Below are 16,521 nucleotides of genomic sequence, written 5' to 3' on the forward strand. Positions count from 1 at the left end.
CGATTTCCCCCATGTGATAAAGTCCCAACCAAGTCCCTTTACTCTCTGGGGCTCCTTGAAAGCTTCCCTCTCTTCATACCAGGTAAGTGGGAAAAGAAGAAAAAGGAGCGCTTAGCTTGTTACTGGTACAAAGATTGATTGAAACGTAATGGTCGAAAAAGTACAATGATTAATGTGTTGAATTTGCATAATCAAAATGCACATTAATAATATGCAAAATGATAACACAGTAATATGCACAATATGGAAATTAGATGCCCAGATATGAGGAACTGGAATATGGCAACCCTACTTGGTGATCTCTGCAGTTAATAACAAGCAAATGTCCATGCAGCTTTAAAGAAGGATGATAGCTCAGTGGTTTCTCAGATGTCTAAATACAGTTCTTAGTACTGGCCCTATTGTTAGGCAGAATGGTCTGGCTGCCTCAGAGAACAGAATTCGGATGTCAAGGCAACAATATATATATATATATATATATATATGTGTGTGTGTGTGTGTGTGTGTGTGTGTGTTATGTGCCTTGGCATTAACTCAAACTTATGGTGACCCTATCCTAGAGTTTTCTTGGTAACCATTTTTTTTAAGTTTAATTATTTTAAAAAGCTTTTGTTTTAAATGTTTAAAACATGTACAGTCAGCGAAAACAGAAACTGGTAGAAACTAACTATGTGTCACTAGGAGGTCCGGGGGCTTCAGACCGCACCAGGTGACACCGTAAAGGGGATGACACCACTGTTCCTCAAACACCTGTATTTTTGCAGAAGGAGCCCTGGAGGCGCAGTGGCTAAATGCCTGTCCTGCAGCCACTCACTCACAAACCATAAAGTTGCAGGTTCATTTCCAGCCAGGGCTCAAGCCGGACTCAGGCTTGCATCCTTCTGAGGTTGCTGAAGTGGGGCTGCATCCACACTGGAGAGATAGCCTGGTTTGGCACCGCTTTAACTGTCTGGCTAAAGGCTAGCTGGATTTTGTTGTGGGCCCACAACAGAGCAGATCAAATGATATTCAAATCCTCCTGTTAAAAGCCTTATTTTTAATCCAAAATTAAGCAAGTTTCTATTCAGTGGATGCAAGCTGCAGGAAAAGAGATTCCAGCTCAACATTAGGAGGAACTTCCTGACAGTCAGGGCTGTTCGACAGTGGAACACACTCCTTCCTCTGAGTGTAGTGGAGTCTTCTTCCTTAGAGGTCTTTAAACAGAGTCTGGATGGCCATCTGTCGAGGATGCTTTGATTTGGATTTCCTGCATGGCAGAATGGGGTTGGGCTGGATGGCTCTTGGGGTCTCTTCCAACTCTATGAATCTATGATTCCAATTTCCATGAAAAAAGAAGCACAGTATTCGGTTCTATAGAAATCACTGGTTGCCTCTCAGAAAATAAAGCCTTGTACTAAATACAAAGGTTTCCTTTTTTTCTCTCCTTTTTTGTTTCTCCCCCCCCCCCCAGTGGAAAAAAAAATTAAAACTCCTTTTATCCCCTGTATTCTAAAAAGAGAGAAAGTGGGGGTGTGGGGTCAGTGGGGGTGTCTGTGTGGCACCATGAGTTTCTAACCCATGGGACTCTCCCTCAGAAGCCTAGGCGTCTCCTCCTCCTTGGCTGCCTTCCTCCTTCCCTCCTTCCTTCCCTCCGACTGACCCTCACATGATCCTCCCAGAGCCCCCCCTTTCTCTCTCTCTCTCTCTCTCTCTCTGCCTCCATTGTGGGACTCCCTCAGGATGGAGGTCCAGCTCCTGAGAGGCAGCCATCGAGGGGGAGGCAGCCTCTTGCTCCCTCCATTCCTCCTCCTCCTGCTGCTGCTTTTGGGTCTGGGGGCTTCTGCTCAACCGCAGCAAGGTAAGAAGCAAGCGAGGGAAGAAGGGAGAAAGCTGCCTTTTCTTAGGCTGCTGAAATCATCAGTTTTGAGTCTGCTTTAACAACTGCCCTGGCTGCATGGTGTGGGATTCTGGGAATGCCCACTGGTTGAGTCTGCTTTAACTGTCCTGGCTGCATGGTGTGGGATTCTGGGGTTTATTCTTTAGAATCAGTATGTAGAGAGATTATTATTATTATTTCCAAAATTTATATCCCACCTTTCTCCCACAGTGGAAGATCTTGTACCCCTTTCAGAGTAACTGAAGGAAAGAAGTTGGCACTGCAGCATGATCTTTCGTAGACTTCAATCCACTTTCTCAGATGCATTGGATGGAGTGGAAAAGGACACACCTGTCTATTCCATTAGAGTGTGAGTCTGCCTTTGTTCACCAATGACCATCATTAAAACTGGACTTGCCACTTCAATTCCAGACACAAAGGATTTTAAACTTGAATTGGCATTCTCACACACTAATGGCATATACAGGTCTGTCCCTGGCTTTCCACTCCACCAAATGGATCTGAGGAAGTAGACTTAAGTCTACGAAAGCTCATGCTGTCAACTACTTTATTCCAGTTAGTCTCAAAGGTGCTACAAAACCATACTGCATTAGGTTAAGTGTTTGTTAAATTTAAAAAACTGATGTATAGAATTAGAATGTATGAATAGCGAGGTTGTTTTCTTATTGTTGATCATTTTAAATGTTTTTTTAAATGTTGGAATAAGAAATAAAGAATATTAATTTAAAAACCCACAATTGACTAATGGGTTCATAGCCAGCTTTACTAAGCTGTACAGAGTATGGAATATGTCAGAGCTTAAATTGTCAGAGCAAAAGCTTCCCAAAGGTTTAAATTAGCAAAAGGTGCCCCTCATGGAATAAGGTGTAGAGGTCGAGGGGGGCAAAGTGTAGCCCTGGGGCCACATGTGACCCTCCAAGGATGTCCTTATGCCCCCCATAGGCATATCCAGAATCATAGAATCATGGAGTTGGAAGAGACTGCAAGGGCCATCCAGTCCAACCCCCTGCCATGCAGGAAATCTCAATCAAAGCATCCCCGACAGATGGCCACCCAGCCTCTGTTTAAAGACCTCCAAGGAAGGAGACTCCACTATACTCTGAGGGAGTGTGTTCCATTTTCGAACAGCCCTTACTGTCAGGAAGTTCCTAAAGATATTGAGGTGGAATCTCTTTTCCTGTAGCTTGCATCCATTGTTCCGGGTCCTAGTCTCTGGAGCAGCAGAAAACTAGCTTGCTCCCTCCTCAATATGGCATCCCTTTAAGTATTTAAACAAGGCTGTCATATCACCTCTTAACCTTCTCTTCTCCAGGCTAAACATCACCAGCTCCCTAAGTCGTTCCTCGTAGGGCATGGTCTCCAGACCCTTCACCATTTTAGTTGCCCTCCTTTGGACATGCTCCAGTTTCTCCACCTCCTTTTTGAATTGTGGTGCTCAGAACTGGAACACAATATTCCAGGTGGGGCCTGACCAAAGCAGAATAGTGTGGCACTATTACTTCCTTTAATCTATTCCAGACACTATCCCAGACCAACTTTTTTCTAGTCAAAAAAGGTTGTGAATTGCTGTTCCTGGAAGTTTCTAGGCACAACCCTTTAATTGGTAAATTGATTAACGTTTAAAAAGGCACAATTTTTGACTGGCTGTTTTTCTCAGTCAATATTGTTCCATTAAAGCCACCCCTGGACCGTCTGAAGTGGCCTACCTCTGGTGTAGAGATGGCAGGACCTTTACAATGGTTGCACCCATTCTGTGCAATGCTCTCCCCATCTCTACCTAATTAATTTTTCCAGTGTCAGAGAGCAACGACGTGATTTTTCTAGTCTCGAGGGAGAGAAAAACAACTCAGGGTGTGCATTGCTTTTGTGCAACATTATCTGTTTTTTCATTTGTGTTGTTTGTATATATGAAATAAAGATTTGAAAGGTCAGATCAAAATAAAGCCCTGGGCTTATTAAGAAGTAGGTCAAACTGAACTAAAGTTGTGCTTTCCAACAAGAATGATGGCAGTCATGAGCTCCTCAAAGCAGGCTTGTATGGTCCTCACAGATAGCGCTAATTTCTATAACTGTGTGAACTGACCTCTTTGAAAAGTATTATTTCGGGTAGATGAAATGAACATTTTCAATGTAATCCAGCAGTATGGAATATACAGCTACATAGCATCACTAGAATTTGTAGGGGTGGACAGACGGTGGAGTAGGTAAGAACAAGTTTCTGCTGGAAACAGGATGTCTTGATCCAGGGGTGTAACAAAATTAGGGCTTTGCCCCCAAATAAGAATTCTGTGCCCCCTATGAATTTTTTCCTTTATTCTCCAAATTTCTAGCATTGCAGAGAGTGAGACATTGAAAATAATTCCTTCCTAAAACCTGTACACTTGCTGTGTTCACATTCCCTTGGTAACTGTGCTTGTCCCTTTTCCTTGGGTGCCTAAACTGTATTTCTAATTGCTTTAAAGTTTTGAATTGCTACAGTGCTTAAAAACATGTTCTATAAAGAGCCCTCTAGCACTCAGTCTGTTGGATTGCTACTGTGGGTCTTAAAGGGTCTGCTTGTTGTTGATACAATCTACCAGTGAGAACGGAAATGAAGCAAATGAAACGTAGCTGCCCAGATGCTGCTGGACTACAACTCTGATCATTCCTTGCTATTTTATGGGCCTTTTCACACTGCCCCAGATACAGCACTATGATTCCATTTTAACTGCCATGGCTGCATCCTATGTAATCCTAGGGTTTGTAGCTTGATGATGCATCATTGCTCTCTGGCTACAGATTCTAAATGTCCCTCTCTAAACTGCAAATCCCAGGAGTCCACGAAATGGAACATGGCAAGATGGAATCATAGAACTATAGTCACGTAGTGTGAAAGGGACATACGCTGCCCGTGGCTGATAGACATTGCAGTGCAACAATGTGCACAGGGCCATGTTTCCCCCAGCTGAAATCTCTGCCCATTGAAGACCACTAGGGCACTTGGTATCTCTCCAATTCATCTTTGTTATTGTTGTTGTGTGCCTTCAAATCCCTCCAGACTTATGGGGACCCTAAGGCAAACCTATCAGGGGGTTTTCTTGGCAAGTTTCTTCAGAGTGGCAATGCCATTGCTTTCTTCTGAGACTGAGAGAATAATCTATCCTTTTCAAAGTTCCTGTTGCCAGAGTTGTAGTCCAAAGAAGTAACTTTTCCAAACTCAGGTTTGAACCAGTAAGATATTTGTCTTGTTTTAAAATGTATTTTATGCTGTAGGGTTAGTGTTGTTTTTTTAAATACAGTAGAATGTAGGTTATAGGTTCAGTTTTAACCTGAAGCAGAGCTGTTAACCCCAAATTGATTTTCTTCTGGATAAACGTAATTCAAACCTCCCAGTGAGTCAAATCCACTGAAATGAATTAATCACTTTAAATAAGCCTTGTTGAGTTCAATAAAGCTGCTCTAGTGGAGGATTCAGATATTATTTCGCCCTATGAGTATGCATAGAAACCTCACAATGCGGATTAAAAAAAACTACCCCCATTAGAGTTATCCTGTTTAGTTTCCAGAAGACTTACAAAAAAGCTGTATCCAAAGACCAAACATATTCCAATTTGCCTTACTTTCTTTAAAAATCTGCTCTGCCTTACATTTTGCAGAGGATTTTCAGCCACAACAGAAATTCTTGCTATGCCAAATCAAAACCTCCTAACCTTTGCTTTTCAGAAAACAGAAGCCAATGTATCCTCTCCACATCATCAGAATTCCCAGAGGGTTTTTTTACACAACAGGAGCGAGAAGATGGAGGCATCATTATCTATTTCATAATCATTCTTTATATGTTTCTGGCTGTGTCCATTGTATGCGATGATTACTTCCTGCCTTCCTTGGAGATTATCAGCGAGTGTAAGTTTTTTCTTCCTTTTTGTGTATATGTGGTGGCGCTTTCTGAAAAGGTCAGTCATCTCTTACAAAACTAAACAGCCCTTCAAGATTATTATTCTGTGCAATTTAGTGAGTGCAATTTAGAAATCTGTTACAAAAAGTGTTGTTCATCATTTTGTAGCTCGTCGCTAAACACATCCAACATGAATAGTAAAAGCTGGCTGGCAAAGACTAGTATATCATTTCACTGTACTTCCATGGTTCATATAGCCATATCAAACAACTAAACATTTATTTTTCACCATGGAGCTTATCACACCATGACATTATATTGGGGTTATACTGTCTGAAAACTGTTGCAGCTATACTTGCAATGATATCTGGTCATTGCCAATGCGTGCCACACTCTTGGCACACTTGTGTTGTAATAGTGTGGTTTGCACAATTTTTTTCATGTTCACTAATGTTCGTGCAGATGAAGAAAGTGTGCAAATTAACTGTTGCCCATGGCTGGTAGACATTGTAATGTACTTTGCCTTGTGCCTTGTGATTTGTATGTGTTTGTGTGTAATAAAACAATTATAATGTGACACCATGTGATAAGATTCTAAATCAAAGCCACTAGAAATATTATTTTCTTCAACTGTGTTATGGAAAACAGTTAGGAAAATTACTACTGACTGGCAGAGCTCTCTATATATTTTTTTCTAAAAGAATGTTAACATTTTGTTACCAAGCAACTCTATCTGCTTTTCATTTTTAAGTGTCTTCTTCCAAATTATCAGTCTTGGTGTTTATTAAATTCATCTCCATCATAATTTTATCTATTGATTGAATTACATCTTTTATTTCATTTTTCATGTCATTTTTAATTTCCACTCTTAAATTTGTTCCAACAGTAACATATTTCCATGTGTTGGTTTTAATGGTTGTTCAGTCAAAGGTCTTCTAGCACTCTGTTGTGCTTGTGCTGCAGTGGTGACTATCCTTGTTCCAGTGGGCATTTTATGTTTCTGATTTCATAGAATCATAGAGTTGGAAGACACCACCACAAGGGCCATCCAGTCCAGCCCATTGCCATGCAGGAACTCACAATCAACACACCTAAGAACTTCCAAAGAAGGAGACTCCACCACACTCTGTCAAACAGCTCTTACTGTCAGGAAGTTATTCCTAATGTTGATGTGGAATCTCTTTTCTTGTAGCTTGCATCCATTGTTCCATGTTCTAGTCCCTGGAGCAGCAAAAACAAGCTTGCTCCATCCTCAATGTGACATCCCTTCAAATACTTTGAAAGGACTATCATATATCACTTCTTAACCGTCTCTTCTCCAGGCTAAACATAACCAGCTCCCCAAGTCTCTCCAAACCCTTCACCATTTTGGTCACCCTTCTCTGAACACACTCCAGCTTCTCAACGTCCCTTTTGAATTATAGTGCCCAGCACTGGACATAGTATTGCAGGTGAGGCCTGACCAAAGCAGAATAGAGTGACACTATTATTTCCTTTGATCTAGACATTATATGTTTATTGATCCAGTCCAGAATCACATTGGCCTTTTTAGCTGCTGCATCACACTGTTGAATTCAACTTGTGGTCTACTAGGACTCCTACATCCCTTGTTAGTCTTGTTAAGCCAAGTGTCCCCCATCCTATTCTGTCCTAGTTCACCAAAAACCCACACAAGCTGGCTGGGAGGGAACCTCTGACTGATAATGCAGCCAGAGGCAGCTAATCACAAACAGATAGAAAACATCCTTGCCTGTGAGAGTTGGTTAAGATAAAGGCATTGATCAAGCAGCCAAAGTCAAGGAAGGCATTGCTGCAGGCTGCTCCCTGTTTGGAAGACTTGCCTCATCAGCCTCCTCATCAGACTTTCTCCAGGTCCCAGTCCTGCAGTTCTTGGCCCATGACAATGTCTGTGCATTTCATTGTTGTTGTTGTTTTTGTTGTCTAAGTGTGGTACCTTACATTTCTCCATGTTGAAATACATTTTGTTAGTTTTGGCCCAGCTTTCTAATATATTAAGACTCTTTTGAATTTTGCTCCTCTCCTCTGGTGTATTAGCTATTCCTAATTTGGTGCCATCTGGAAAATTGATAAGCATGCCCTCTAGTCTTTTGTCCAAGTTTTTGCAAAAGATATTGAATAGCACTGGCCCCAGGACAGATCCCTGTGGCACCCAAGTGGTCACTTCTCTCCAGGATGAAGAGGAGCTATTACTGAGCACCCTTTGGGTGCTTTGGATTTGTAAAACTGGCCGGTCAGCCAATTACAAATCCATATAACAGTTGCATTGCCTATCCCACATTTTATTAGCTTGTTTGTAAGAATCTCACTATCTAACTTGTTCTGGATTCTATAAGGATTCCTTCATCTGTCAGATGTCAGTACTCTCTCTGTCTTGTTACTTTTTTCTCCTGGCAGCTTCTCTTGATTCTCCTTCTTTGTACCTTTAATTTATTTTGCTTCTGTAGTTTGGTTCTCATCTGTTCAAAGCTAAGTCTTGATCTTGTTTGTTTTGTTCCTTATCTCTCAAGAAAAATCTTCAGCGTATGAACTGTAAAATTAACTTTGAAACCTTATTTCTTCAGTGTTATTTTACAGCTGTTTTGCTTGAAGCAGATGAAGTTAGTGTAGTTTGTAGTTCAGGTTTGAAGTTTGGTGAATTCCTTTCCAGTCCTCTTCACATAGGGGTGAAGCAGATGAGGCAAAAGGAACGGCCAGATGCCACTCCTGCCCCGATTGCTAAGAACTGTGGCGACCAGTTGCTGCAGTCCTGAGTGGGCCGCTGGTAGGAGCAGTTTTTTGCCACTTCTTTTTCCGGAAGATGCAGGCCATGATAGCTGGCTTCAGAATGGCTTCTGGCTGCTTTGGTGGCATGCATCATATAAACAACATGCCCCCAAAGCAGCTGGAAGCTGCTTTATTTTTTCCGTCTGCCTCAATTTTGGAGAGGAAGACTTTTTAGTCCCAATTTTTTCAAAGGACCACAATTCAAAAACACTGGTTAGCGCCACGTTACCAGTTTATGTTCTTTGTATACACAAAATAAAATTGGTGGTGATGCTGGTTGCCTGAATGGGCACCACAGTCAGGGTGAGAAAAATGCCTTCACTCTCGTTTCTTCCACAACCTAAGTTGTGATATCAGATGTCCGAGACAGGAAAATGGAACTAGGTGGCTTCCCCCAAGTCTTCTTTGCCCAGGAGATTTCTAGGTGTAACAGGGCTGCCCCATGACATCCAAACATCCTGAAAGAGAAGTATGCCTCAGTTGTCAGAGACACCTCTCACTGCTCCGCCATTGCCAACCGGAAGTCTGAGTTTCAAAAACGAGTCACCAATTTTGAAGAGTGATTTGTGGAGTGGAAAGTAGTGAGAGGTTCTTATAATATAGGAAATTTAAGAACACAGAAAGCTACTTCAAAACAGATTAGACCATTTGTCTATCTCACCCAGTATAGTTTTGTCTGAGAACTTTCCCAGCCCTTGCCTCAGTGGGCAGCTGCAGAGTGGTAGCCAGTTTTCATATCCACCACTCCTACTAGAACACTTCCCTGTCACATATCTGCTATGACATGATTTTAGGTTGCTGTTTTTGCTCCCCCTCCACCCCAATGGGTTTGGCGAAGAAGAGAGGAAAATTGCCACTTTTATATGTAGTTATGGCCAGGTTTGGACTTTGAGAATTGCCTTTGTCCATTGAAAATATAAATGGGGGCAATTCAAGGGCACAAAAGTGGGGTTCAGCATACAAATCACACTTCCCACCTGATTCCTTTAACTGAAGATGCCGTGGAATGAACCTGGGGCCTCTTCTACATTGAATGCTCATACTCTTCCACTGAATTGTGGCCTCTTCAAAGAAAGGCAACTTTTCAAGACAGAACTAAGGCATTGTTATGCTAACACAATGTTGTTATAATGAAAATTAGGCATAGCTCTGATATTCAACAAAGACTGTTTTTGTTCCTTACTATAGCACTTGGTCTCTCTCAAGATGTTGCAGGAGCAACTTTCATGGCAGCTGGTAGTTCTGCCCCTGAATTAGTCACAGCATTTCTAGGTAAAGATCAGCCATGGCTTAAGCAGCGCACCAAATTCTTTCCTCTTGTGAAAGTCAAAATTAATTCTGTTGAGTGATGCTTTTCTTTCAGGAGTTTTTGTCACAAAGGGAGATATTGGAGTCAGCACCATCCTAGGTTCTGCGATCTACAATCTTCTTGGTATCGCTGCAGCATGTGGACTATTATCTGGTGTGGTATGTACTGAAAATGTACTTAAACTGTTTTCTCATGCCCCCTCCCTACTCACCTTTCGCCAGCAAGCAAAAACATTTTTATTCCAGCAAACTTTTTAAAATCATGCAGGCCTTGTTTTTATTGGTGGGGGTGGATGGGTGGGTGTAAGATTATTTGTAACCTTTGTATTTTTTACAAAGGTTACAAGAGATGCGTACAATAAGCATGCAGGCCATAAAAAGGCAACTGAGTGGAAATGTAAAGTGGGGGGCATGGTCTGTTTGTCAGCCAAGTTTCTTAAGAGTTTGCTACCTCCCAAGAAACTGGGACCTAAGTGTATCAGTCCCTTGCCTATTAAAAGGATTACCAATAATGTAGCAGTGGAATTGGACCTCCCAAAAATGTTTCGTTATATACACCCTGTGCATTCAAAGCCTGTGTACATGTGCAGTGTGTGGCACCAGGATCTTCCTGTTCCAGCCCCACTGATGATTGATAACCAAGAGCACTACGAAGTCCAACAAATTCTGGACTGTAAGTGGCACAAAGGCCATTTGCAGTATTTTGTACAGTGGAAGAATGTTCCTCAGGGACATTCAGATTGAGTGATGGACATTCATGTCAGAGAACCTAAACTAATTGAAAAAAATGACTTGACAAACTTGGGCCTAACTGATACATTCTATAACTCTGATACTTACTACCTTTGATTAATGTTATGTATTTTGCTATTGTAGTATATCTTAGGCTTTCTCTTATTTTACCATAGGGGGCTGTTTTGGGAGGGCAGATGTCAGGCCATGTTAAAATTAGCCTTGTTTAAGCCATGCTGTAGTCATGTTAGCATAGGCCTGGTGTGTTGGGAGGAGTAAGCTGCTGTGAGATCCAAGGCCATTCTGCCTGGGAAAAAAATACAGGCCATTGGAAAGAGGAGTGATTGTGGGGAGTTTTCATAGTTAAGCTTATGCTGTAGTATTTGTAATGTCAGATCTGGCAAAGGATGTGCTGTTGGGCCATTCTTCAATAAAAAATTGCTGGTTCATCCATGAAGTGTGTTCATCGAGTGACATAGAGTCAGGGCATTACAGATTGACAGGTCTAAAATACATGCAGAGTAACCATGTCTTTGGAGAAAGACCCAAAATTTGAAATATGTACCAGCAAAGACAGCTCAAACGCTAGAAAAATCTGAAAATGTTGGCAGTAGACACATCTGTTTATTGCTGTAAAAATATGTCTGAACTATATTTGGTAGGTTTCAAGACTTTCTTGCTGGCCGCTGTTTAGAGACTGTTTGGCCTATGCTATTAGCGCAGCAGCCGTTCTTGCAATGATCATTGACAACAAAGTTTACTGGTAAGTGCCCACTAGTTTTTCTATTAATGGTCAACTGCTAGCCAGCCCAACTAAAACTATGTTCTTGTGATCTGCTAGAAACTCAAAACAGATTGATTTTAATATTTCAAAATTGCATTTATGTTCATCTTGGTAATAAGTTAAAGGAAGGTGCTCAATGGGATTCCTTTAAATGCTTTACGGACCTTGTTTTGATGTATTTCCATTGCAGTTCAGCTGAGTCAAGGTATTTATATTCATGTAACATATTTAAAATTCCATTCTTGGCAGAAGAGCAGAATAAGCATGATTGGACCTGGAAAGATTAATCTGTTCCAATCAATGTCATAGTCAGTAAAAGAAATAGAGGAAGTTTCAGTAATTGCCTTTGTTTTTCTACAAGCAGGAAACATCAGGAACCAGTTTCAAAATGAACATTGTTGTTTCTTTTAAAAAAGCAAGTTCCATGTGATGTAGAACTCGCTCATTTGACAGTGATCACATGTACATCTCAAATATAGATATGGCAAAAGTACAGAAAAAGGCAACCTAATGCTATCAGGGAACTGGAACAATTCCCCTACCAGAAAACTATGGGGCAAAACAGATGGTCTCAAAGTACTAAACTGGATGGGGGTCCAATCCACCTTTTTGCTGGCTGAAAAGGGAAAAGCAAATGGCCGCTCTTTTTGTGCTGGCAAAAAGCTGGCTCTTCTGCCCTGCCATGGCAGGAAGCCAGCTTTAAGGTGCTCTGGTGGCATGAGGCATATAAACGGCGCACAACTAGAGCACCCAGAAGCTGGACCCAGTGTAAATGGCCAGGCGGCTTGAAGCTGGCTTCTAGGTGACTTGGAGGGGTGTGCCGTCTGAACACCATTCCCGCAAGCCGGCTTTTTATGCCAGTCTGTTCTGGCCCTATGTTTGGGAATATTTCCTTCAGGGGGGAAAAGGCAAGTAAAAGGGGACATGTTAAAATGTTTAATATTATGCAAGATGCAGAGTAAGTGAATAAAACATTCCTCCCATTCTTATATTAGAACCTGGATTAACCAGTAGAGTTGAATGGCAAGAGATTCATATTATCTGAAAACAACACAGATGTTTTTACATGAATTCTTAATTTATTCTAGGTACGAATGTGCTTCACTCTTGTTAATATATGGAGTCTATATTTTGCTTCTCTGCTTTGACATTAAAATCAACCAGTACATCATGAGGAAGTTTAGCCCTTGCTGTGCCTGTTTCACAGTGCCAATAGAAGAGATTGAACAACAGCCACTAGTTGGATGGAAGGAGGAGACTGGACCACTTGTTCGGCGACAGTCGACAGCAGACAGAATTTTTCACGATGATTCAGATTATTCTCAACTTTCACTAAGTTTACATGGACTTGATACAATTTCTGAAGGTATACTTGCACACCTTCTACAAGAAAAGAACTTTTTAAAAGGGTTTTAGAAAGTAAACTCCAAAATGATTAACAATCTGTCTCCAATTTTAGGATCGTAAGTTGTCATACAAATGTAACTTAAACCTGGCAGCTACTGTGTTTTCAAATAACACAGTGGCTCTAGTGATGCATAATTGTAACTAGGCCTGCTCACACTCATTCAAGCTTATATAATAGTTCTTCCTGAACTCTAGGCTGCTTCCTGGACACAGATGGAATCCCAAATTTTACTTTCTGACACAGAATCTCGTTCAGCTTTAATAGATCTAAACACCATGAAGCCTGCGTGTTATGGCAAACTAGTTATTTTAAATGCATTTCTTTGAGGCTTTGTTTGAACATTTAAGTCCTATAAACATGTAATGGGGGTAGCATTGTCAATAGGTAAATACCATACCCAGGCTATAAAAAGCATGTTGTTATTTAAAAGAACAAACCCAAGAATTCATATTTATATAGTTCTCTGTTCATCTGACAGATCCTCCAAGTGTATTCACTGTGCCTGAAGAAGATCTGAAGCGAGTTTTGTGGGTGCTCTCTCTTCCCATTATTACGATACTCTGTTTGACAACACCTGACTGCAGACGACAGTTTTGGAAGAAATGGTTCATGCTTACATTTCTCATGTCCGCAGTGTGGATTTCTGCATTTACATACATTCTTGTGTGGATGGTAACGATAGTGGGTATGTATTTAGCCTAGTACTGTAATGTTCTCTTTCATATCCAGAAATTTAGCTGTGTCAAACACAAATCCTAAGTTTCGGTAGTGTTTCTGCTGCAGCAATTACACCTAAGATTGGATGACTTTGACAGTTCATGCCTTGCACTTCCACAAACCTGATTTATTCTGTGAAGTTTATTGAAATAGTCCAGGTTTCACTGCAAACTAGTCAGAAATTGGATCCAATCTTATACAGTGTATAGAAAAGCTCCCCTAAAGCACTACCTGTGGCTGTTGTTTTGTCAAGATAGCCCGAAGCTGCTTCGAGTCACTCTGGAAGTATGCTGTTTAAATGATGCATGTGTCCTAAGAGGCCGGAGCACAGCTTTGGCACAGCTTCTGGCCTCCTAAGATGTGTGTATCATTTAAACAGCATATCTAATTGACCTGAAGCAGCTTTATTTTGGCCTGTCTGTTCAGGCCCTCAGTAACATTTGTTACTGTGTATAGCCACTGAACTTAGAAGAGTAAACTAGCTTTTGTTAACAAGCCATCTTGCATTATGTCAGACTTGTTGTCCATCTAGCCAAGTATTATCTAGTCTTGTAACAACCCTCCTAGTCTTTTCCATCCAGAGCTTGGCTGTATCTCAATAACATCATTCCCGTGAACAAGGTGCTTTTGGTATTAAAAAGATCAAAGTATGATTCCTTTCCTATAACAGCAACCCAGATATTACTACTACTAGTTTTTGCCTCTTGTTCAGGGTGGAGGGGTTGTATTTTAATATAGGCTCTTCAGCTGGGTAATTTTTCTGTTACAATAGTCCTGAGACTCAGTCAAAAGACTGTTGTGCTGGTGCATCATAGTGTACTGCTTTGCAGTACTTCCCCTCATTTCCACCCATTCCTTCCAGCTGAAACCCTGTAATGCAGTGGAAGTATGGCTACTCCAGGAAGTGTTGCTGCCAGAGTCTGGCTGTGTCAGTGACACATCATAGGAGCATTTTGAATTTGAATAAAGGAAAGCAAGGGATGAAGAGCATAGGATGATTGTAATGGTTTTTCTTTTAAAAATAATCTGTGACCATCTCTTTACAGCTACTTAGGCTGTATCCACTCTGGAGAAATATGCCAATTTGACACCACATCAACTGCTATGGCTCAATGCTATGGAATTCTGGGAATTGTAACTATCTGAGACATTAGCCCGTCAGAAAGCTTTGGTGCCACAACTAACTATAATTCCTGAATTCCATAGCATTCAGCCAAAATGGAGTATTTCTGCAGTGCATATGTAGCCTAAGATTTTTATTGGATTCTTTTCTGTATCCCATCTGTCACTGCAACTGAAATGTAAGCAGCAGAAAATGAAGATCACATTAGACAGCTCATCTGAATTCAGACTTTGTGTAGGAAATGACTGTTGCGTAAACTGAATAATTAATCAATTCAAGCATCAGAAACATTGAAACTAAATCAAAGCTACACTAATAGCTTATAATTTTTGAATCATAAAATACACCTGCAATAATAAAGACCATATCCCTTTATCACTTCTTAGAAATTAAAGAATTGGAAGTTACTTTTCCACTGAACTTGAACAGGAATGCTATCAGAAACGTTTTGCATGGGGATTATCAGCAGACTACACCCCTCCTCCCATGGGAATCCATGTGTTTCTTTAAACATCACATCATTAAAATGTGCAGTTCATATGACCTCAAGAGCTCATGTGACAAAACTGCCAAAGTAACAGAAGGGATTATACGAGTTGAAATCATACCAAAGGAGACATGTAGTTGTCAAGAACAGCAAGTCTCTCCTGTACTTGGAGGAAGACTGATACAGGTTTTCATGCTGTTTAGTGACAGTATTTTCAAAGCTAGGTATTTCATCTTCCAGACTGATTCTTTAATGTGCAAGACACCAAACTGCAGTATATTTATCTGTCCACTTGTTTTTAAAAGTTATCCGTGAGACTTTAGCATGAACCTCTGAAATCCACTCTTTGATCTTTAAGCCATTACAAATGGCTCGGTTTTTCATGTTATAGGTGAAACCTTGAAAATCCCAGACACCGTAATGGGCCTTACACTCCTAGCAGCAGGAACAAGTATACCAGATACAATTGCAAGTGTGCTGGTGGCCAGAAAAGGTAAGTCTTCCAAGATTTGATGCCCACACCACTAGAGAGTAGTTTGCAATGGAAGAAGGAAGACATTTTTCCATATTGAAACACATATTGGCAAAATGGAGACCAGGTCCCCACATGTTACTTTCTTTGTTGTCATGAAGTACCAGCTGCTAAATCCCTAAGCATTCAAAACTGGAAAGAAGGATTTCCTGGCATTTAATAAAAACACAAGGTGCCAGAAACAAGTGGTCACTGACTTCTTCCCTGACTTGCAAGCTCCCAAAAAGGCAACTGGGTAGTCACTACTTGTAGATGAATATTATACAACAGGATGCTGGATTTATCTAGCAAGAGAGTATTTGTCTAGTTAAGACTCAAACTATTTCCAGACATTTTAGGATTGAAAAGCAACCATGCTAGTAACTGGTATGATCTGGGCATAGCAGATGGTTTTTAAAATACTATATAAGGTCACAGCTGAAGTGTTCCCTTAAGACTGACAAACTGTGTTTTATCTTGCAGGAAAAGGCGATATGGCCATGTCAAATATTGTAGGATCCAACGTATTTGATTTGTTGTGTTTGGGATTACCGTGGTTTATAAAGACAGCCTTTGTAGACACATCAGGTCCTGTGCAAGTGAACAGCAGTGGCTTGACTTACACTGCCATTTCTCTTGTTTGTTCCATCGTGTTCATTTTTCTGGCTGTACATCTGAATGGCTGGAAGCTAAACAAAAAACTGGGGGCAGTCTGTCTACTGATGTACCTAGCATTTGCAATATTATCAGTTCTTTATGAACTTGGAATCATAGGAAACAATCCTTTCAGAATCTGTGGCGACTAAGTTTGGTGGGAACTGATTAAACTCTGTCATAAAGGATTAAAAAAAACAAGGAATAAAAGGACTAGTTTCTTCATTTAGTGAAATAAAAAAACTCTAGAATTCCCTTTGGGC

The 16,521-nt window shown here is 40.8% G+C and overlaps 1 protein-coding gene across 1 annotated transcript; it reads left to right on the top strand.

Moving 5' to 3' along the window:
- The first annotated feature begins 1,709 nt into the window (after positions 1-1,709).
- SLC24A5 (solute carrier family 24 member 5) lies at positions 1,710-16,410 on the top strand. The gene is made up of 9 exons (XM_042474188.1): positions 1,710-1,837; positions 5,579-5,758; positions 9,723-9,806; positions 9,898-10,001; positions 11,237-11,337; positions 12,447-12,724; positions 13,245-13,451; positions 15,485-15,586; positions 16,088-16,410. The coding sequence occupies exons 1-9, from the start codon at positions 1,720-1,722 to the stop codon at positions 16,408-16,410; spliced, it is 1,497 nt and encodes a 498-aa protein (XP_042330122.1). The 5' UTR covers positions 1,710-1,719.
- The last annotated feature ends 111 nt before the right edge of the window (positions 16,411-16,521 follow it).

This window comes from Sceloporus undulatus, chromosome 6 (genome assembly GCF_019175285.1).
Source record: "Sceloporus undulatus isolate JIND9_A2432 ecotype Alabama chromosome 6, SceUnd_v1.1, whole genome shotgun sequence".
In the NCBI taxonomy this organism is placed as follows: Eukaryota; Metazoa; Chordata; class Lepidosauria; order Squamata; family Phrynosomatidae; genus Sceloporus; species Sceloporus undulatus.

Coding starts and splice junctions, on each gene's coding strand:
- SLC24A5 (XM_042474188.1), top strand. CDS start 1,720: ATGGAGGTCCAGCTCCTGAGAGGCAGCCATCGAGGGGGAGGCAGCCTC. Junction 5,759..9,722: donor CTTGGAGATTATCAGCGAGT/GTAAGTTTTTTC, acceptor TCCTTACTATAG/CACTTGGTCTCTCTCAAGAT. Junction 9,807..9,897: donor ATTAGTCACAGCATTTCTAG/GTAAAGATCAGC, acceptor CTTTTCTTTCAG/GAGTTTTTGTCACAAAGGGA.